The sequence below is a fragment of the Vulpes lagopus genome, chromosome 13 (assembly GCF_018345385.1).
Source record: "Vulpes lagopus strain Blue_001 chromosome 13, ASM1834538v1, whole genome shotgun sequence".
NCBI lineage: Eukaryota > Metazoa > Chordata > Mammalia > Carnivora > Canidae > Vulpes > Vulpes lagopus.
In genome coordinates, this window is record NC_054836.1 from 55,847,400 (window position 1) to 55,870,868 (window position 23,469).

At 37.9% G+C, this 23,469-nt stretch overlaps 1 protein-coding gene across 10 annotated transcripts in view; it reads left to right on the forward strand.

The window, feature by feature from the left end:
* ST7 (suppression of tumorigenicity 7) overlaps positions 1-23,469 on the forward strand; it is a 240,027-nt gene that overhangs the window by 137,422 nt on the left and 79,136 nt on the right. For 8 of the 10 annotated variants that reach the window (XM_041727674.1, XM_041727673.1, XM_041727681.1 and 5 more), the window contains 6 exons: positions 4,863-4,917; positions 5,572-5,687; positions 7,206-7,281; positions 9,450-9,518; positions 11,441-11,595; positions 13,822-13,919. In XM_041727674.1, coding sequence (XP_041583608.1) covers positions 4,863-4,917; positions 5,572-5,687; positions 7,206-7,281; positions 9,450-9,518; positions 11,441-11,595; positions 13,822-13,919 — 569 coding nt within the window. The remainder of the gene's footprint in view (positions 1-4,862; positions 4,918-5,571; positions 5,688-7,205; positions 7,282-9,449; positions 9,519-11,440; positions 11,596-13,821; positions 13,920-23,469) is intronic. The other 2 variants (XM_041727676.1, XM_041727675.1) reach the window with 1 other exon arrangement.

Below are 23,469 nucleotides of genomic sequence, written 5' to 3' on the forward strand. Positions count from 1 at the left end.
CCTGGTGAACATTTATTTAATAAACTTATTTCGCCATTTCCACAGTATGATCGAGTTGAATGGCTTAGGTCAGAAATGATCAATGAGAAACATATCAGAGATACAATAAATATTTAGTCATCTTAGCAATACTTGAAGAGAGTAGAGTACCATCTTGAATAGAGCAGATCAATAAAAATGGTCTTGAAACATCATTATTTATAACTATTCTCATTCTGTCAAAGTGAGGGAATAACACATTTGTTGAGTTGAAAGCTACCTACGTGTTACTTTGTGCCTTTACTACTACTATTTTTTTAAAAATAATTATTTCAAAAGTTAAGAAAACTGCTAAAGTTTGATTACTTAAGATAGTGGATATTGTTACTCTTAATGATTGTTTAAGAGCTTGTATGAAGTAGACAATTGGGTATTTATTTCTGAGATATCAAAGCTAATAAATATATGTCAGAATCATATGTCAGACGTTGACTGGCTTGGGGTTAATCTTGATTGTCATAATACATCTGATGAAACTCTATCTAGGGCCCTTTTCTGTTGTACTTTGGAACAAAATGTTTAAAAGTATTGTTAAAAGTGCCTAACATTTGCCCAGAGGAGTTTTTGAAACTGTTTTTCTAGTGGAAAATTTGATTGATGAAGTCATAGAATTTTTTGAAATATGATGTCACAGGGTCAACAGGTCTGTTGCATATAGTGGATAGTTGGTCAATCTGGACACCAGCCTGTAATCTCATTTATTTTGAACTATAGGGGAAATTATATAGCTTCTGTTAAAGGGGCCTCTCACTAGCTTATGTAAGGAATATAGATGACTTGAGCTTTAAAGCCTCTCGTAGAAGGACTCCTGGGTGGCTCAGTGGTTGAGCATCTGCCTTCGGCTCAGGGCGTGATCCCCGGGGTCCTGGGATCGAGTCCCACATTTGGCTCCCCTGTAGAAGCCTGCTTCTCCCTCTGCCTGTGTCTCTGCCTCTCATTCTGTGTCCCATGAATAAATAAAATCTTAAAAAAAAAAAAAAACCTCTGATAGAAAGGCTTAATGAAGATCAGGCTAATAGCTGTTTGTAATAATATTCCCATCATTATTAGATTTTAGATTCTGGGAAGAGGTGGTAACTTTTGAGTATAACAAGTCTTCTTGGGCTATGAATGAATGAATAATTCATATATTTTAAGGCCCTGGAAGTGAAGATTATATATATATAAACATATATATATATATTTATATATGATATATATATATATTTAATTTTAGGAAAGAAAGGTTCTCAGAGTTGAAGAAATTGGACACAGAGTAATATTTTCTTCCATGTGAATAAAAGCCCTGTGACTTTGGAGCCTCTTGGTTTTTCTGAGAATTAAGTTCTCTTTTTCTTTGAGGACTGTGACAAAGGGAAATCTGTGGTTCTGTCGGTGCATTATTCCTTCCACAGAGCTTCTTCGGCTGGATGCCCTTTTTATTTTTGTTCCAAAGCTATAAGACCCTCCTTCCCCAGGGTCTAGCCCCAGGTCTAATGCAAATAGCCATTCTATGTATGTTTAAACCACACAGTCCTGTGAGCAGTGGGGAGGGCATTCTAGAGGAATGGATGAGTACAAAAGGGATGAAATAACTATTACTGGATGGCAAGTTTTAGTAGGAAATGGTGAGAGAGAAGGCTGAAGACAAGACTGGAGCTTGATTTTAGAAGTCCTTGATAGCAGTAAGCATTTTTTTTTTTTTTATGTTGTCTCCTACGTAAAAACTTATACTCATCCTATTATGAGATCCCCTGCAAAGAGGGGTATCTGTTCTGCAGACTTAGGCAACTAAACAAGTCGTATTCCAATATTTATTGCTCCTCTTACTCTCTCTTTGTTTTTTTTTTTTTTTAAAGATTTTATTTATTTATTCATGAGAGATACAGAGAGAGAGAGAGGCAGAGACACAGGCAGAGGGAGAAGCAGGCCCCATGCAGGGAGCTGGACGTGGGACTCGATCCGGGTCTCCAGGATCAGGCCCTGGGCTGAGGGCAGGCACTAAACTGCTGAGCCACCCAGGGATCCCCGCTCCTCTTCCTCTTGAACTGCGTTCTTGCATGCGTGCTGAGGTCTGAATATTTTTCTCAACATCTGTAGATAGAGCCTCTTCTGTGGGCTGCTACAGAGGGAATCATAGACAGTTTATTACACCGGGAGCATATATTTAATTGAATATTAATGTCAGCAAGCCCTTGATGGAGTCCCTGGCAACTTTTAGGCCCTCTAAAGGGCACTGAAATAGTTGATATTAATGGAGAAGGCAAATTTCCTTTTGGAGGTAAAATTTTAATTCTGACTTAAATAAAAGAATTTATTCCTCAAAGACATGAATAAGATAAGAAACTGGACCTCATGTAGAAAGATTTTACCCTCTGGATATCTGAATTTAACTTCTTGACTTAAATCTTCACATTCTAATACATTTGGCACTTAGAACATCTGTCCTTTTCAGAAAACCATCAGGCAATATGATATTTATGGGCTATGTACTCTAGAGTAATTCCAGACTGGGAGAGTTTTTGTATTAGGGGTAAGATTAGGAAACAGAGTTACAAAGAAGAAATTAACGTAGCTATGACGAATTCAAGGTAAAACTTTGATGGGTTCATATTCAACCTCTAGTCACTTGTTTCTCTAAAAAAATTATTTCTGTTTTGCCCCCATTTGAAGGATATAGCTAATGAAGACATTTCTTATGTAGTCCTATGTCACATATTTTTTCTCATTCAGAATATTTTACATCTGTTAGAGTTACTTAGATCCTCATTTTTTTTTAAGTTTCAGGGATAGTTGAAGAAATTGAACACAGACCACATGTATGACACTAATGTTAACAGTGACTTTTTTTAAAGTTCAGTTCTCCGTTACAAGCTATAAAAAATTTCAAAATGTTTGTGGCACCCCCTGCTGGCTCCCTTGTGGCACTTCCTAACTGAAGATTCTGCTCAAAAATACTTTAGGTATCCGTACTAAAGTCTCTTTGCAGTCATTTTTATTTAGAAACAATTTCATTTGTCTCAATATATAATAGAATTGAAATTTTAATTGAAGGCATTTTGCTTTATAATTTGTCAACTGATACTTGAACAGTGCTTGTCCTTCCAGGCAAATAGAGTAATGTATTCACTGGAGACAAATTGTTTGCCATAAGCTTTTTTACTAAGATTTCAGGTAAAAATTCAACAGGGCAGAAGCATATCCCTAAATGCTTCTGCTTTATTGCCAATAATGCTGCCATGAGCATCCTTTATACATAAATATGTGTGTATGTTTGTTTTGTGCTAAATACGAACCTTGCAGTATTCATAAAGCTTTGAAGAAGAGCACTTGGATCTTGAAAGACATCCTCTGAGAAGATGGTTGGAATGATGAGGACCTAAGAGATATAATAGCCTAAAGGGCAGTGATCATGGTTGTTTGGTGTGATTCAGGCCATGATCTGGAGTTCATTAGTGACCCCTCCAAGGGCCTTTACATTTTTTTTTTTTTAAAGTAATTATTTAAGAAAAGCAATGTTTATAAACATTGAGCAAATTTTAGGAGAGCTCCAGCCCTACTTTAAAGATAAATTTATCTTCTTTAAATAAAAATACGTCTTCCTGTTATGTGTATGTTTGTTTATACCCTTCGTTATGTGTATACCCTTCCTTCACTATTTTAACAAGAATATATTGAGATTACACACAGGGTTTCTCTAGTGTTTTATGTTCTTCAATCTCATGCTGTATCGTAATAGATGATTTAGTTGTTCGTTTTCTCCATTGAGTGCTCCGTGCTCATTGGATGGATGAATGGATGGGTGGATGGGTGGAAGGATGGATGTTGCATTTAACAGGACTGAGAATCTTAATGAATCATCCATGGCCTTTAATGTTCTTTTGATTTCTGCAGTAATTGCTCACTTTTGTGTGTATATGTCTTTGGGTGTGTTATTTTGGCCGACTACACACAGAGAGATATTTTAAGTACTGTTAACTGATTTTATTTTCTAATAAAACATTATTCATTCAAAGAAATGTATTCTGAATCAGTAGAAAGTCTTAATCATAGGCTGTTTAAGAATTGTAGCTTTGTAGCTTATTAGTCATACACTTATAAGACAGTTTTAAAAATTAATAATTGACTTTTTTAAGTCTTGTGGTTCTAAATTTCTGTGGTCTTTGTATAAGAAAGATGTATAGTCTATTAGTCCATGCTAGAATTATAATGTTAGTATAATGATTAATATCTGTATCTGTGTAAGTAAACACTGTTAAGGCTTTAAAACACTTTATTTTCATAGCATTTCTCCCTAAAATAATAACTTTATTAATTTTCTTATTACTACTTTATGGCAATGTGAAAAGAAGTCTGGTGAATTATCACAAGATCACTATTAACGTAGACCCTAAATAAAAATCTAGGGCACTTGCATATTATACTCTAGAGCTTAAGTTGGGTTTACTTTTGAAGTTATTTTAAGATTTTTTTTTTTGAGTAATAGAAAATAGTTTTACTTCTAGCTATATCTTCTATCTGTAATTTTAGAAATAAATTCATAGAATCTGTTTAGATCTCTTGATGACTATTGAAGTTATGAACTAGCTGATTTTGGCATGTACCTTGATTTAGCGAATGAGGAAGCTGGGGCCCAGAGAGATTAGGGGAAATTTTCCAAAGTCCTGGTGCCTGAGCTTTATTTCCTGATTAACCACGCAGAGTTTTTTCCATGTTGCTTCCCATGTAGAGGATAGAGAATAAAATTATCTTATCAAATGGCCAGGAAGGGTGGTTTGCTGAATTAATTAGCTTGTAGTGTCTCTGGACTGTGTGTAACATTTTCATATTTCTCTTTGTTGCAGAATGCAAAGTATGGCGAAATCCACTAAATTTATTTAGGGGTGCTGAATATAATCGGTAAGCATTTTGACAGCTTGGGAAACAAATGGGTCTGGTTCAGAGAGTAAAGACAGCAGCAAATGTTTTTGCTGGTTCACTTAGGGGTCATTGTAAGAGTCTGGGGAGTGCTTCTATTTTTTGATACAGTGCTCACATGTTTTGATTTTTCTGTTTTATAAATATTTTTGGGATTGGAATTGGGATAATATGTTAAAATGTGTAGTTTTTAGAAATTTTCTATTTACAGTTACTCTTTTCATTATGCATTGCACAATCAAAATATTTTGAAGCTGATCTAGAACGTACGTGGGTATGAAGATGTCACAAAAGTTACATTGGAATTTAATTTTGCAGAGGAATTAGGCATATCAGAATTTTCATGGCTTTTGGGAAATGTCTATTTATAATACGAATTAGAGAAAGTTTTCATTAGTTAGTGCTAGTAAAATTTTTAGACAAAAAAATAAAGGAAAATGTTTCCTTCTTTTCTGCTGATATACTTCCTAAAGGGAGAACAGGATGATTATTAACAAAAAACTTTGTTCATTCGTTGGCAAAACTGCCTTAGTGTTTCAGTTGATGTTTTATAGTTCAACTCCTATGCAGCTTAATATTCTGTAGCTCTTGCTTTCTTCTCCCAGAGTGTCTAACCATCTATTTCCCCTTTACCAGGTATACTTGGGTGACAGGACGAGAGCCTTTGACTTACTATGACATGAATCTCTCTGCCCAAGACCACCAGACATTCTTTACTTGTGACTCAGACCACCTGCGTCCTGCAGATGCAAGTATGGACAATCTTTTAGATAGTTGCTGAGTGGGAGGGCTTTTTGGTTTAAGTACTAAGATTACTACTTTTAGAATATCTGCTGTATAAAAACTCAAATGTGTAAAATATCAAATTGGAGATTGACTATTAGAACCCAGAATTATGACACTTAAATAAAGGATTTATCACAATGAAGTATCAATGTAGAAATGAGTCTTCTTTTTAAAATTTAAAATACTGTTTAGAAAAATATACTGACATTGGATTTACATTTTCAACAAATATCAATCTTAAATGAAGATAATTGAATCCTTGCTTGAGGTAGGATGAAGGGTCATGTCTCTCTGATGATACTGTAATTAGAAATTGGGATTCAGTGAATGTAAATGATAAATGAATATATTGTAGTGATTTGTATGCCTATTTATAGGTTCACTAGCATTGAGTGGAAGAAGCATGGCTTTAGCTGTTGGAATCCATATTTGTTTTCCATCCTAGAAAAGGCTTTTGTTTGGCATATATTTCACAATGTTTGACATCCAAATAATTCCACTCATATTTTTTAAATTATCAGACCTAAAATAAATAGATGAAAAACATCTTTAAAAAGAGGAATATGTACATACACCTAAGAAACTAAGAAGATATATATATATATATATATATATATATATATATATATATATATAAAAAACAAATATATACATATATATAAAACAAATATGAAGACTGTCACTTTGTTTTTTTAAAGGTACTCTTTGCCATGGTGGGACATAATAGTCCAATAAATATTCCAGACATTGAGCTTTCCACTATATGTGTGTGTGTGTGTGTATAAAAACTGCTGCAAACTTTGGAAACAGATAGACATATTAAGCAAAAGGCTAAAGCACTTTTTTTCTGACCCAACTCCTAATTCTTCAAATGGTTTTAAAATGTCCTAATACCCAGAGCCTATAGAGTTTGAGAAAATAAGCAATAGAAATTATGTTGTGTCTAAGTAGAAGGAAGAGATTATTAGCAATCTCATCTCAAAAGAGGTAAAATAATATATGTGTCTTAACAACAAATGACACTAATGAGCAAAAGAGATATTAAATCTCTCTTAGAATATCTTTTCCTTTCTTGATTAAGAAACCATAAGCAGTGTGATGAGCATAGCGTAACATATAGACTTGAAGAATCACTATGTTACACTTGAAACTACTGTAACATTGTGAATCAACTAGTACTTCAGTAAAAAAAAAAAAAATCTTAATTAAGATTAAATCTCTGAAATTATAGACCACGGATTAACCTATAAGATTTAGATCTGTAATTTTATGAGCGCAAGAAGGGTTTGATATCATCAACTGAAGGACACGAGAATAGCAAATTAGAGAGTATTTGTGTGACTTTGGAGATTTGGGCTGATCTTAGTAAGTGAAACACTGTCTTGTATTCAGGCTGAAAGCTATTTATTTAACTATTGTCCTGTGTTGAGTCTTCCAAATTATGTGTATTGATGGACTTGCTTTTTTCTCTTTTTCTAAAACAGTAATGCAGAAAGCCTGGAGAGAGAGAAACCCCCAAGCTAGGATTTCTGCAGCTCATGAAGCCTTAGAGATAAATGAGTAAGTGGGGGGAAACTCTTGCTTTTAAAAAAGAAAACCTTATCCTTTGCGGAATGTATTCATGGATGGGATACTTACATGAAATTATGCATTTGGACTTGAGAATTGTTTGGAGGGGGTTATTAATTTGTCAAAAAATTTTTTTGTGATGGTGGGTTTAGTCCTCTTAGAGAGCAGTGTAGTGGCTTTGTTATGACCCTAACGTAAACAGCCTCCAAGGGCTAGCTAGCCCTTTAAGGACTACCTGTGGGATACTGTAAAGACCTAAAACAAATACGGTTCTTGACATATCTAAAACATATTGATGGGGAGATTTTTTTTCAGATGTAGAATGCTCCTCTGTGCCATCACAGTTTTTAGGTAGAGCTACTGGGGAAAAGATAACAAAAACACAAGGTGAAAAAAATTACACTTTAAAAGTATTTCAAGATCAAGATAAAGATAAGAAGAAATGCTGCCTTTAGTGTTGTCAAACATGCTTTGGGTTACCAAGGAAGCCTGAGAAATATCTTCTGGAGATCTCAGAAAATGGGAAAGGTTCTTAAAACTGGAGTCATAAAATCTCAGGGTTGGCAGAGACCTTAAAGGTCATTTAGCTCAACCACCCATCTGGTGCTTGAATCACCTCGACACTCTCCCTGCCAAGTGGTCATTGTTAAACTATTTTATGATTTTTTTTTTTTGAAGAAGGTTACAGAATCTTCTTCGGAGGTCTTAGAAACAAGATTCACTCGAGAGTTGGAAATCCTGCCATTGTAACCTGTTGATCTATTTGGTTTCTGATTCTGTCCATACAACATATTTATTTTCCAGTTTCTTGTCATCTACAAATTTGATATGCCTGCCTTCTGTGTGTCATCCATGTTTCTGATAAACATGTCAGGATCAGGGATAGAGCCCTGTGACGTGACATACAAACTATCCTCCAGGTTCATGTCTTCATGACTCCTCATCCTTCGGTATTGTTCAACCAATTACTAAGCCACCCAAGTTGCACTGTATTCAGCTCATATTTCTGCATTTTGATCTTAAGAATGCCAGTTGTAGCTGTGGATCTTTACTGTGCAGCAAAGTTCTTTAAAGTAAATTAAGCTAGCACAACCTGATTTATTTATTCTTATTGAGTTGAAGCTAGCTTCTAGTGTTCACTACTCTCTTTTAAAAATGCTTGGAGCCCATCCCTTTAATAATCCATTAGAATATCTTTCCCAGTCACTGTTCTGTAGTTTGGGAAGTCTCCCTTCTTCCCTTTTTGAACATTTTTATTGCATTTGTCATCTCATTCTTCTAGCACCTGTCCATTCTTTGTGATTCCTTAACTATCCACAGAGAGCACTTCCATGGCCTGCCTATGGGGTCTGTTGGCTTCCTGGGATTTGCCCATCCCAGTACAGTATTTCATTTAAAATAGATCAGTTATTTGCTATCTTACATCTTTTTACCCACATTAGAGTTTAATTTCTTCTCCCCTTTTCAGCCTGACCATCATGCTCCTTGATAGAGAAGCCAGGGAAAAATATAGGAGTTAGAGAGTTTTGCTTTCTCTCTATTATCTGCTGCTACTAACTATAAACTTTTCTTGTTTTGATGTGGTTGTTGTGTTGTTTGTCTTTTTTGCTTATTTATTTTTGCCATGGTCGTAGAGAAATGGGGGTGGTAACAGGGCTTTAAACATAATTAAAAAACGGGGAATAAATAGATGGTTGTCTCTGGCATGTTGTTTTGTCTTTATTTTGCTTTGCAAGCCTCAGCTAATTTGGAGTTTTAGCTCTCCTGACATTACTCTTACTAGCTCATTCCACTCTCTTGTAGTCCTTCATTACATGCCTTCTTTCCATCTTTTTTTACATGTCCTTTAAAAATCTGACCTTGTGAGAGATCTCTGTGCAGCTGTATTGGTTACTCTATTGTCACCCCTCTTTTCTTCCTGAGAGGCTCATTTGTGACTACGGTTACAGCTGGACATTTGGAAGCTGCCCAACCCTCTTACACCATTTTTTTTTTCCCTTCGGAGTCTCATACCATTGAATCATACCTCTTTTCTTTGAAGTTTTTGAAAGTCCACCTTACCCTCTTTGATTACCCTGAACTCCAAAATGACATAGTAACTCTCTCTGAATGTTCCTATCAATTTCCATTTCACCAACTATTTTTTTCTTCTTGGTCAGAATTAGGTCCAGAGTTGAAGTTCCCCTAATTGCTTCCTCTACCATCTGGGAGATAAAATTGTTACCAAAGTAAGTCAAGAACCTGTCGGGTGCCCTACTTCTAACCAAATGAGACTTCTTCTAGCAGATATCTGGATGGTTGACACCCCCATCACCATACTTTCTTGCTTCTGTATGTGTACTGTGTTGTGACAAGGATGCATCATCTATATCTTCCATCGAGCTGAGCAGTCGTTCTGTACTCCCCAACCATTAGCACTTCTATTGCTCTTTCCTTTCTCCTTCACTCACAAGCTCTTAGCATGTTTCTACCCCAGACTCATGACTTTCCACATAGATACATGTTTTCTTGGCTAGTAGTGCTACTCTGCCTCTCCTCCTAAGAATACTGTTTGAAATATAAATAAATAAAGCAAGCAACTTGCCCTAACCTGTCTTGAATTCCCAGCCCACTGACTATAATCTTACAGCTAATTCCTCTGATACTATATCTACCACTCAATATTATAGTCTCAATTTTCACTTCATTACCCTTGACCCATATTTATATGTCAGCATCTGAAGCCTTAAATGTTGCTTCCTGATGCCTGTCCCAGTTTTCTCCAGTGAATCGCTGGGCAGTTTCTGCATCATGATTGTTCTTTCTGAGCCATATATCTGCTGCCCTCCGTAGTAATTGGTTTTACAGCATTTTTCTGGGCATTGTTTCTCCCTACAGCACTACATTATGTTTAAAGCCCCATTGATCAGTCCTGCATGAAATTAGAGGGATTGACTAAAGAATTGACAAGACCCCTCCTCAAGGCTAAGATTGACTGGTAACCCCAAACCTCCCATTAGCTGTAAGTTCAGCCTCCTTTTCCTAGCTGGGCTGCCGTAGTTTATGAGCAGTAAAAGTAACATTTGGTTTCACTCTCTGTTTATTTTCTCTCTTGTGGTCTGATGGAGATTCTGATAAGTAGGGAAATGACCACAAGAGAGGTGGTGGAGAAGAAGGGAAGCAAAGGGATCCGTGCAGATCGGGACCTGTATGGTCTGCCCCGGCCTCACCGTTTCCTGTTACATTCCCTTTCTTTGGCGGTTGGGTTGTTCTGATATGATTGGGAAGGTTGAGATTTCCAAGAGTTCCCCTTGTTTGTTAGTTAACTGCTTATCCTTTCTGGCTTCCTACCTTAGAGGTTGTTGAAAGGATTAAATGAGACGATATATGTTAAGTGCCTGGTACAGTGCTTACCTTATACTAAGCAACAGGTGGTAGCTCTTACTGTTAAAGGCGTGAGATGAATGAACTCTCGTTCACTGCTGAGGCGGAATCAGATTTTGAGCTCTGCAGAAATAACATTACCTGTAGGTTCTTCTAGTGTTCTCTGACCAGAAAATCAGTGCTGACTATAATGAGATGGTGAAGCGCTGCTTTTTTTTTTTTAAATGAGTAACTGATCTGATTTAATGAACTTACCATTCTGAAGAAATCTTTAGACTGGAAAGAATTCGTGTTTAGTAAATAGAAGGAAACTTTCTGTAGGCTCTCAAACCTTGAGAGCTGGAAGGAGATCTTCCACAACAGCTATTGGTCATTGCCTACGTCAGTTGACGCTTACTGAGTGTGGACCCCATGCCAGCTACTGTACTAAGCACTTCACATGCATCACCTTACTTAACCTTCGCAACAACACTGTGAACAGTTAGATTCCATGTCGTGCTCCAGCAGGGAGGCAGAGTAATAACTTGCCCAAAGTGATACACTAATAAGGGGCAGAGTCCCCTTGTGAGCCCCACGTTCCTAACACTACACACCCTACCTTTCAAGCTAAAATAGAGACATTTCTTTTGTGTCATTTTTGTGTCAACAACTACAAACCAGGGGTGCATGAACCAGTTGGCCACTCTGCATGTTTTGGCATAACTCCTTGCCCTTCTGCATGCACTCCTACAGCTGCTGCAGTGTCCTTGGATTTGTAATTGATGGTGGCTATTATCTGAATGGACAGGTGTGCGACTGCTTATATTCTCTTGGCTGAAGAGGAAGCAACGACCATTGCTGAAGCAGAAAAGCTGTTCAAGCAGGCCCTGAAGGCTGGAGACGGCTGTTATCGGCGTTCACAGCAGCTACAGCATCACGGGTCCCAGTACGAAGCCCAACATAGTAAGGCTTTCTCCAGGCTGACGTGTTGGGGGGTCAGAACTGTGACATGGTTAATCGGAACGAGAGGTTAAGGCCAGTTCAAAATGTGATTCTCATAGATGAGAGTAAATACTAGTTTTTCTCTTTATTTTTTTTTCTCTTTTTCTTTCTTTCTTTTTTTATTTTTCTTTCCTTCCTTTTTCCTTTCTATTAATTTTTTTCCTTCCCATAAGAGCACATTGCATAATTAATTTATAGCTTCATTACTGTTCACATTCATTTTCAGATTCTCTTTCCTAGTCTTTAGATTCTTAACTCCAGAAATAAATGGTAATAAACTTTGATGGTAACCTTTTTTCTCCTCAGAATTCTTATGTATTTCTGTTTACTAGTTATTTCTCTGCCCCATAAGTTAGATAAGGCCTACTTGGGAAACAGGACTTAAATTCGTGTTAATGTAATCAAAGATTTTCTCTTACAAGTCTTCTGCAGCATGGGTTTAAATAGGACAACTAAGAAAATCAGTTATTGGTGATTATCTCAGTATTTAGCTCATTTGTATTGGCTTCCAGAGATTAAAAAAGCTGAGTTCCTAGTTATTTATCTTTTTTATATTAAAAATAGTGACTGCTTTTATTTAAAATTCCTGTTTAAAATGAGGTCTTTCACTTTAGTAAACAGGGGAGCAGTTGATATTTTTGGGGAAGGGTATATATAAAAACAAGACAACAAAATCATTTCTGGAATACCTGAAGCCTCTGACTTGTCAGATTTTTGGTTGTTTAAGTAGAAATGTAATAATCCTTCCATTGTCCATTCAGACTTCAGGTTGTTTCCTTTGGGTAGAATTTCTCACCCCATTTTCCCCACCAGCATCTTGGAGAGTAGGACTGCATCTCCTTTGTATTTGAGATTATAAAATTGAATTTTAGTGCTAAACTTGGATTTGGTGCAGAGACTGAGTGCATTAGTCCTTAGGACTAAGGTACAGTGAGATCCTTGATCTTTGTGTATATACATGAGTATGCCCACACAACATAATAATACATGAGTTTTATTTGCATTCTGCAGTATGTATGTTAATCAAGTCTCTAATCACATCTGTATCTTGCCTTTTTTTTTTAAAAAAAATGAATTTTGTAGGCATTGTATAGTAATATCTATTTTGTGAACTAAACGAGAATTAACACATAAAATTACATTATCTATAACTTTAGAAATTTTCTTTATTTCTTTTCTTCTGTAAATTAAATCCTTTCAACCTATTGCCTAAATCTATCCAAAAAATATAATCACATCTTTAAAATAATTTGTAGGCACTTGGCAGATTTTCAGCACACATCTTGTTCTCATTGTTTAAAACTTGAAATGTTAGGACTTGGGTCTTAACATCTTTTAATAGCTGCATATTATACATGTACTTAATCTATAACAGGTGTGTCATATTTTTCTAAAACATGGTAATTTTATTGAGGATTAAATGCATGCATGTTCTCACTGGTCTAGAAACATATCCAAAAAGACATATAATTAAATAAAAGATTAAGATGAGAAGTTGTTAATGTACTTTTTAAGAGCCATTTTAGTGACTATTATTATAACCAGTTAGCTTGTCAGTGCTTTCTCTAACACTAGGGTAGTTTTCATTTTGTTGCGTACTCTATTGTCATATCTGGAATGTGTTATATTGCCATCTAAAATACACTGCTTCGGGGACCTGGAGATGATTATGATGTCACTGGTGTTAAAGGAAGAATAATATAAAACAGAAGTTCAAGATGAGGCTTCTCCAGACTTTAATGTCAAGAAGGAAAAAAAATAGTTCATCAAGATGCAACCTGAGATTCACCTCTTTGCATCTCCACCAAAAGCATGCAGATTTGAAGAATATGGAATTCTTGCTTATAAACCACATTCATTGTGGGTATGTTCATTTTCCCAGCACGTTGTGGCAGATGATTTTATTTATCAAATATTCAACATCCTGATTCAAAGGCATGGATTAGGTAATCAGTCACGTGAATTGACCTTTGGAAATCTAAGCACCTTGACTACACTGTATGCATTTTACTATTAGCACAGTTAACTGTCAGTGCTCCTGGCAGTAAGAAAAAGCCAGAGGAGCACTCTGTTCTCTCTGAGGTTTTCCTTTAAGGGCATGGCAAATGGGCCTTTGTATTTTTTCTTGCTACTCAACTGAAAGCTTTTGTATTTTTAAATTTTGGTATTTTATATTTCCTTCTTCAGGACGAGATACCAATGTCTTGGTCTACATCAAAAGAAGGCTAGCAATGTGTGCCAGAAGACTCGGGAGGACCAGGGAAGCAGTGAAAATGATGAGAGATGTGAGTTTGAATTTGTGTTTGGGAACAGTAGCAATGCACCTGACTTAGAGAGGAGGAGCCGACTGAATAGCCTTTAGCAGAGAGCACCAGTGATAGTGCGGTGGTCCCGTCCAGTCGTGCTGGAGCCGGCCAGTCTGGGATTCAGCTCTAGCTCCCAGTGTATTAGATGAGTGATCTTGGTTGGGCAAGTGACTCACTGCTCTGCGCCTGCTTCCTCATGTATAAAATGGGAATAGATAGTGAGAACTTTAACGGTAACAATATTAATAACAAAAATAATGACTGCTTAGGATTGTCGTGAAGATTAAATGAGATAATATATGCAGAGCTTTCCATAGAGTGACTGGCATATTTAAGGAAGTGTCAGTACATGTCCTTGTAATAAAACCTCTGGAGCTGTAGCCAGAAGCCAAGAATGACATCAGCCATTTTAGCTAACTGACTTTTTGTGTGTGTGTATGGTGTTAGGAAGATTTGAATAAACTGTGGATCTAATTGCTCCCCTCAAGTTTAATAATAGTATGATCTAATCTGATTGAAGTCATTTCAAGCATTTTCCTAGATTCTTGAATCAGGATATTTTATTAGTAGTAGTCAACAGAAGAAGAGAGGAAATAGCTAAGAGTTTTAAAATGAAAGGGAACTAAGGGAGGTTATTACTCGATAAAACGGTGGTTTTTAGGCAAACCGATAGAGGAACTTTGACTTCCACATTTCCTAAAATATTTCTTATTTTTTCATAAAGAAATGGACACCAATGGGAATTGTATTTATAAACCATTTTCTTTTTAAAAACAATTTCAGAAAACTTTTGCCAACATTTCATGCATCTACTGTCTTCCCGAAGTCAGGAGACACAGGTAACCTCCTCTTATAAAATTGAAAGAACCAAGGGGCAAGATAAAAGTGGAATCTTGCCCAGTTCTCAGCTTTTGGGTTTGAGAACAGGACTGTGTAAACCTAGTGAGCCTTTTGTCAGTTTATCCCTGGAAGGGCAGTTATTCATATAAATTCCCAGTTGCTCTGGCATGGGGCGGCTGCACTCCAGGCCCACCCCTAGTTATTTCTGCAACTTACAGTGTAATGTGGAGGTCGAGTGGGATCTGTGCCTGGGTCTGGCTCCTCCATAAAGCAGCATTATACCCCCCAAACCCGAGGAGAGGAATAAGAGGAGGGAGATTCCATGATAATTCTGTTTGACTGAAGGTGATAGATGCTTCATGGGCAAAGCCACTGCAAAGGGGTTGTCCCAGGATTAAGTTCTTTTGGTTGGAGGAAGAATTTAAAGAATGTTTGTTATATAGTATAAGTGCTAATTTTTATAAAAGGAGAGTTCTGTAGAGACATGAACTTGCTCTCAAAGCTTTTTAAGTTGCAGAGAAATTTCATCTTTTGACCTAGGGTAAAAAATCGACCAGTCAGTTTCTTTGTCTCTGAAAGAGTTGAAAATTTTATGAAGGATGGGATATTTACCTTAAACTGGCCCAGCCACATTCAGCCTTCTAACAAGGCGTTTTAAATTTATCGCCTCATCTTCACCTTAGTTTAGCTTGGGACGGGCATGCACGGAGGAGCAGATATTGGTGATTTTCTTTATTATATGCTGAAGCAACTTCATAGGAGAAACGAATTGGGGTGATTTTAATTCCAGTTTTTTCTGTCAGTCTCATTCCGATGGTTATCAATTGTGGTACGTGCATATATGGTTTCACATGATTAAAACCCATACAGCCATGCTATGGTTTAACTTTTATTTAACATTATTTTATTTTATTTTTAAAAGATTTTATTTATTTATTTATTCATGAGAGACACACAGAGAGAGGCAGAGACATAGGCAGAGCGAGAAGCAGGCTCCACATAGGAAGCCCGACGTGGGACTCAATCCCGGGTCTCCAGGATCACACCCTGGGCCGGAGGCGGTGCTAAACCACTGAGCCACCCGGGCTGTCCTTTAACATTATTTTATATTTACAATTCCATTTATTTGACTTAGTCCATATATAGATCTTGGGAGGAAAATCTGGGATGCAGAGAGTAAGAATAAGCACTGGGCAGAGAGTAAGAAAACTTAGATGTGAGTCTCAGCTTTGCTCTTTACTAGCTCTGTGACCCAGGGCAACTGCCTTCTTTTACGGGCTTTTCATTTGTCTTTTGTAAATTGTGGTTAGTGACTCTTACCTAACAGGGTAATTGATGGAAAAATGAGGAGAATGAAATAAAATAATACGAGTACACTTAGCATATGATAGACAGGCTTACATTTTTTTTCCCCTATTTTTTCCTCCATTATGTAAGTATGATGTAATTTGCTTGACCATTCCCCTGATGGACATTTTGAGATATTTCTGATTTTTTTTTCTTGAATTTATCTAACAGTAAATCAAGCAATCTCTTTTTCTCTCTGTACACACACACACACACACACACACACACACACAGATATATGTACATGTGTATCTGTATTTATATATGTATTTCTTGGGCTACTTTCCTTAAAAAAAAAAATCTGTTGTGTTACTGGAATACCAATACATGTTGCCTTTTGACTGGGTGTATAGAGCATCCAGTAGATATGGGCTCTACTCTTGTACCAGTCCTGGGAGGGACACTGTGGGACATTGTGTAGATGTGTTTCTAAGAGAAATATTCACAGAGCTCTTTTCTTTACAAACTCCTGGCACCTGAACGGAGGAGCGGAGGTTGCTCTGTCTGTTGAAGCTGCATCTGGTTTCAGCCTGGTGGGAGACAGTTGATGGTCAGACCTGACTCTTCTCAGGTCAGGGGTCACACATAAATGGGAACTTCAGTGGGGGTTTACTGCCTTAATAATATGCACATAAACCATCTTGCTGCAAAGGTTTCCCCTGATAAAACACACGCTGGATTCCAGGCAGCCTTGCTGATGAAGCATTAAGGCAGGAGGATCTAATTTCTCCTTAAGACACAGTAGTCCCACCCTCTGTGCATTGGTTGAAACCTTCCTGGAGCGGATTTTAAGGTGGAACCAGAAATGGTAGAGTCAGAATGCCTTCCCTGTAGAAAGTAGACTCTTCAAAAACAATTCCCTGGAAATCCCTTCAGGAAGGGAAAACTGTTAATTGGTGAGATAGCCTGAAAGAGAACGAATGGGAATTCTGGGAAGGCCAACTGTAGATGATTATGGATCTAATAAAATATTGATAGTGTGAGTGAAATATTAATGAAGTGAGAACGCGGAAGTTCCTTAATGTCAAGATTCATGGCTTCTCATTTTAAAAGCAGCACATTAATATAAAAAAAAATAAAAACAACAGATTAATTACTTTGAAGTCTCAAGATGTTTTCTCAAAAAAAAAAAAAAACTCTAATTAGCTTCCTTTTGCAGTCAAGAATATGGAAGCACCTTATTGAAGGAATGTTTTTGGCAGTGGGTAGAGCTGCCAGAGAGCATGCTGGCTTTTGAATTTTACTATATGGTATTATTTATTATTTAAAATGAAAAGAGTTGCATTTTATGCTTTTTTAAGTTTACTTATTATTTATGTCAGAGAGAGAGAGAGAGAGAGAGAGAGAGAGAGGGAGAGGCAGAGACACAGGCAGAGGGAGAAGCAGGCTCCATGCACCGGGAGCCCAACGTGGAACTCGATCCCGGGTCTCCAGGATCGCGCCCTGGGCCAAAGGCAGGCGCTAAACCACTGCACCACCCAGGGATCCCTGTTTTTTTAAGTTTAAAGAAAAGTTTTTTTGTTCTAATTTTAATCTTGCCTCTTTAACATTTGATATAGGACACAATTTCTTCTTTCTTTTTAACTTTTTACTTTTTAGCTAACCTCAACTTTTGTTGTTGTTCCCCCCCCCCCAACTCCACCCCCCTAGTTTTCCTGGCCCTATTGGAGTAGATTTGGAATGGAATTCACAAGGCTGACTGTTTGGTCTGGCCCCTTAACCATACCCTGTCAGGACTATCGTAGAGAAACTGGCACGGATGGGATTGCTTGCCCATAGGAAAGAACCTAGGAGCTCCTCTTGCTCCAGGTCATTGGGTCTAGCTAGAGTAGGGCTTCTCAGTCTTTGTTCAATTGACATTTTAGGCCTGTAAGTCTTTGTTGTGGATATTCTGTGCCTTGTAGGGTATTTAGCAGCATGCCTGGCCTCTACCCACCAGATACCATAGCAACCTGCCCCCTTGTTACTCTCCAGTGTGACAACTAAAAATATCCCTAGATATCTCCTGGGGGGCAAAATCATTCCCATTAAGAACCACTGACTTGGAGAATCCTAAAACGAGTGGATCTGTTTTGGGGCAGACATTGGGTTTTTATTCAGTCTTACTGTTGGTAGTCTGAGCTCCTACTGTGAGCACAGTGTTCTTTTTTTTTTTTTTTAAAGATTTTATTTATTTATTCATGAGAAACACACACACACACACACACACACACACACACACACACACAGAGGCAGAGGGCTCCTATCAGGAGCCCGATGTGTGGGACTCGATCCTGGGACCAGGATCACGCCCTGGGCCAAAGGCAGACGCTCAACCACTGAGCCATCCAGGCGTCCCGAGCACATTGTTCTAAAACATCCCTAGAATTGATCAGTTCCTGGGACCAGGCTGGTTTGGGAGGCTGTTTGTCTTAGATGGGATTACCCAAAGAGTTACTCCAGGGCATGAAGAGTAAATGAACTTGAAGATTTCGGTGGGATTGTGGTTGGAGTGAGGAGAGAGAGGGGGAGAACATGAGGGCCTGAGGTGGGGTAGTGACCTTCCTTGCCCCTTGTGCATGCTTCCACACCACTTTTTGCCTCTCTTCCCTAAAATCCACAGCTCCTTTGACAGTGGACCATAGGCCCTCAGACTTTATCACCTGTTTCCCCTCTCTTTTGTAGTTTTCTGCAGATCTCTGTCATTCTCCCTCATTCTTCTTTCACTCTTTCTGCAGCACTGCCTCTTTCAATAGCTTGGCCTCTCATTTGACACAGATCATCACAACCTTCTTGAAACATTTTATTTACTTGCTTTTTAGGAGACCAGGCTTCTCTTCGTTCTCCTAGAGTGTCACAATCCATAGGAAAGTACCCCAAACTTGGTGGCTTAAAGAACAGAAGTGTATTTTCTCACAGTCATGAAGACCAGAAAGTCTGAAACCAAGATGTGGGCGGGGCCGTACTCCCTGTAAAGGCTCTAGGAAAGAGTCCGTTCTTGCCAGCCATCCTTGGCGTTCCTTGACTTGTAGGCATATCACTCCAATCTCTGCCTCTGTCTTCACGTGGCATTCTTTCTCGCCGTATATCTGTGTCTTTGTGGTCAAATTTCCATCTTCTTGTAAGGACACCACTCATGTTGGATTTAGAATTGGATATATGACCTCACCTTAATTTGTTACATCCACAAAGACCCTGTTTGCAAATAAAGTCACATTCACAGAATCCAGGGGTTAGGACTTCAAAATTTCTTTTGGGAGGACATAGTGCCATCCACAATACCAGGTCATATTCTATAAAAGCAAAATATAGGTATTCTGTATATACTTTCATTCTCTCTAAAAATAGGGTAGAAATGTGGATATCAAAGAAAAAAAAAATCCACCTACCTAAAATTTGAGCTTAAAACAAACCTGTGACTTGTTTATTACTATGCATATACATTCCCTAGGGAAGTAACATTATTTTTAAATTAATGTAAATTAAAGTGAGTTATATTTAGAAAATTATTATAGATGTTCATTATATATCCCTTTTAGGTCATTAGTGGTATCCTATGGTGTGAGCAATTGACTTTTGAGGATTAATTTAACAGCACTAATAGTAAGAGGATGCCCTTTAGATGATTTGTGAAGAGTAGCACTTCTGTTGAAAGCATACTTTAGAAAATATACACCTCTGGGACTAATCAAAGCCTTTGGAGCATTAAGGACTGTTGATTTGCATTTTTGCCTACTTATGATCATGAAGAAAAACCTTCATAAAATCAGTGATTTGTAAAAGAGAACTACTATGCCATTCCCAAGTTGTTTTAAAATCTCATTTTAGGGAATATTCTGTAACAGAAATTCTGTTTTTATTGCATAAAACAATTTTTTGGAAAAAAACTTTCTAGGAGGAAGACTTTAAATGAGTATTTTGGGAGTTAATTTCTATTCTCTTTTATCATTTTCCTCAATCTTAAATTCTAGTTTTGTTCCTTTCTTTTATCTTTCTATTCAGCAAGACATATTATTTCCCTCTATCAATATCCCTCTTTTTTTTTCCCCCTTAAAAGTGTCATGAGTTACTGTGGATAACTTGGCTGATGAATAAATTTAGAAGATGGTCAGTTGATTGTTGAAAGAAGTAAAGTAACATTATGTGGGGCCGGGCATGGGAAGAGTAGTATTTTAATACCTTCAGGCAACCAAGTTGAGCACAGTTGCTTTCAGGCTCTTAAGAGAACCAGATAAATCATTGAACTAAAAACAAATTGTACAATGAAATATGTTCATTCCTAGTGAGTGTTCCTGTGGTGATTGTTGGCATGTTTCTAGATTCTGTCTTTGCTGAACTTACAAATAAAGAAAGAAATGAATCTTGAAAGCAAATGCTGTAAATAAAAACTCATTGATCTTCAAAGTTAGACTTTACATGAACCCTTGCTTTTTTTAAAATTTTTTAAATTTATTTATGATAGTCACACACACACAGAGAGAGAGAGAGAGAGAGAGAGAGAGAGAGAGGCAGTGACACAGGCAGAGGGAGAAGCAGGCTTCATGCACCGGAAGCCTGACATGGGATTCGATCCTGGGTCTCCAGGATCGCGCCCTGGGCCAAAGGCAGGCGCTAAACCGCTGCGCCACCCAGGGATCCCTAACCCTTGCTTTCTATCATGACTTGTTTTTCTGGATTGGCCTGAAATGTCATCTAAGATGACTTATTTAGTAAATAATTGGCAATTAGTGATTTACATAGAAAGGAAAAGTGTTTAAGAGCAAAAAATGGCTTTGTTAATTATTGATTTCCCTACTTGCATCAGTAAGGATGAACCATGGTTTTATCAGCATTGTATTCTGTATTCACTCTATGAAGCACAGATGGTAACTAGTCCCCGACGCAATTGAGAATTGTTTAGAAATAGTGTTATTTGGGGCAGCCCGGGTGGCTCAGCGGTTTAGCGCTGCCTTCAGCCCAGGCGTGATCCTGGAGACCCGGGATCAAGTCCCACGTCAGGCTCCCTGCATGGAGCCTGCTTCTCCCTCTGCCTGTGTCTCTGCCTCTCTCTCTCTCTCAGTCTGTGTCTCATGAATAAATAAATAAAATCTTAAAAAAAAAAAAAAAGAAAGAAATAGTGTTATTTTATTTACCATTAGCTCTTATCATTTACACAGAAGTCTTACTTGGACATAATAAATACATGACTGATACATTAACTGTCACTCTCACGCTTTTTCATATGCTGGGCCCAGATTTTCTGAGGTGGTGAGTAGTATTTACTGCTGAGTGAAACCTTGGATATATATGGCTGGCCCATGAGCAGTTCTAGGCATGTCAGGGCCTGTCCTCCGGGAGATTGATTTAGTGTCCCTCCTCCAAACTCCTCTTCTTGACCTCCTTTCCCAGGCATTGATCTTCTGCTTCTGCTTTATAACTATGTCTATAACCAGTTCTCTTGGAGTCCTGCTCTTCTGCATTTCACCTTCCCCGTACTCAATCCTGGTTCTATTCAGTGGCTCCATTCATGCCCACCGGATAGACGTCTGGTTCCAGATCTTCTCTCTTTCTTTTTACCCTACAGACCTGGTTTATTCTTGCGATACCCAGATTGCACCGAACCATTCATCCTTTCATTCATTCAATGAAAATGTATTAAACTTCATTTCATGCCAGGTATAATTAGTGAAAAACAAAGACCCCTGATCTTATGCATTTAACATTCTAGCAGTGAGAAGAGACAAAAAGCAAACAAACAAAAAAACCACAAAAAGACCCACAGTAATTGTATATTTTTGTAATATATTAAAAATTGATAAATTCTGGTGAAAAACAAAGCAGAGTAGGAAAAGGAGGATTAGGAAAGCTCGCGGGCAGAGAATAAGGAGGCCATGGAAGTCCCAGGTTCGATAGGATCTGGTATGTGTCATTTTGCACAGCGAGCATCCTATTTAAAAAGATGACATTTTACCAAAGACCGAAGGAGGTGCAGAATTTAGTCATGTGATGTATGCTCCAAGGCTGTGAGGCAGGAGTATGCAAAAGAGTCCTGGGTGGATGGAGGGACGGGATAGGGTTTGTGGACTGTAGTGGGATAGGGTTTGTGGTCTGTAGTAAGGATTTCAGCTTTTTCTCTGGCTGAAATGGGGAACTTTGCAAGGTTTTGATCAGAAGAATGACAAGGCCATTTTTAATTTTTACAGGATGCTGTGTGCAAGGGAGAAGCAGGGAGATAATCAGACGGTTCTTATATTAATCTTGGTTAGAGACAATGGCTACTCGGGCCAGAGCAGTAGCAGAGGAGGTGGCGAGAAGTGGTCAGATTCTAGATGTGTTTTGAATGCAGGGCCAACAGCATTCGCTAATTGATTAATATGCCCTGTGAGAAAAAGTCAAGGATAGTCCTAAGGATTTTGTCTTGGAAAGAGAAGAGTTTTTATCAGTTAGACGTGGAAGCCTGCAGATAGAACAGTTTTTGGGCAGGGGTGAAGGGGAGGAAGGTTAAGAAGGTTAGTTTTGAACATGTTAATTCGAGGGAATATATATACTCATTTTTATCTTAAATAATTGCTTCTTGATCTTTCTGTGGACCATAGCAAATTTTTGCTTGGTTGAGATGAGGAAACCATTAAAAAGACAAAGAGTAATAGGACGTCTGGGTTTGATGGACTCTCTTCTATAATACAGTTGGTGAGGAACTCTCATCATAAGTACCACCCCGTTTCAAAATGCCAGCAAGATACACCTGAAGTGGTTGCAGAGAAACCATAACCATAACAATCTTGTAAAATATATAATACAGCGGCATGTGTATGTTTAGCTTGTGTGTGTGTGTAGATTTCTGTTTCTTACCATTTTCACTTAATACTGTTTTTCAGGTCTGTCCATTTTTGCTCTAGGGACCTCTAGTATATAGTTTGTAGTGGGATTGCCGGATATGACGGCATATGCGTATGGGATATCATTTCATTATGCCCTGTCAGTGCATGCTCCAGAATGGCTGTGTCTATGACTGTTTAAATTCTCATCAGTGATACATGACTGTGCCCTTATATCTCAATACGAGGCTGTTTTAAGCGCTATATATGTTATATATATTTCAAATTTATTGCATATAACTATGCATAATTACTTCATCATTAAAAAATACCATGTAGGGCAGCCCCTGTGGCGCAGCGGTTTATCGCCGTCTGCAGTCCAGGGCGTGATCCTGGAGGCCCGGGATCGAGTCCCACGTCGGGCTCTCTGTATGATGCCTGCTTCTCCCTCTGCCTGTGTCTCTGCCTCTCTCTCTCTCTGTCTCTATGAATAAATAAATAAAATCTTAAAAAAAAATACCATGTAGCTTTTTCTTCTCTTTTTATTTTGTATTCTGTTTCTTTGC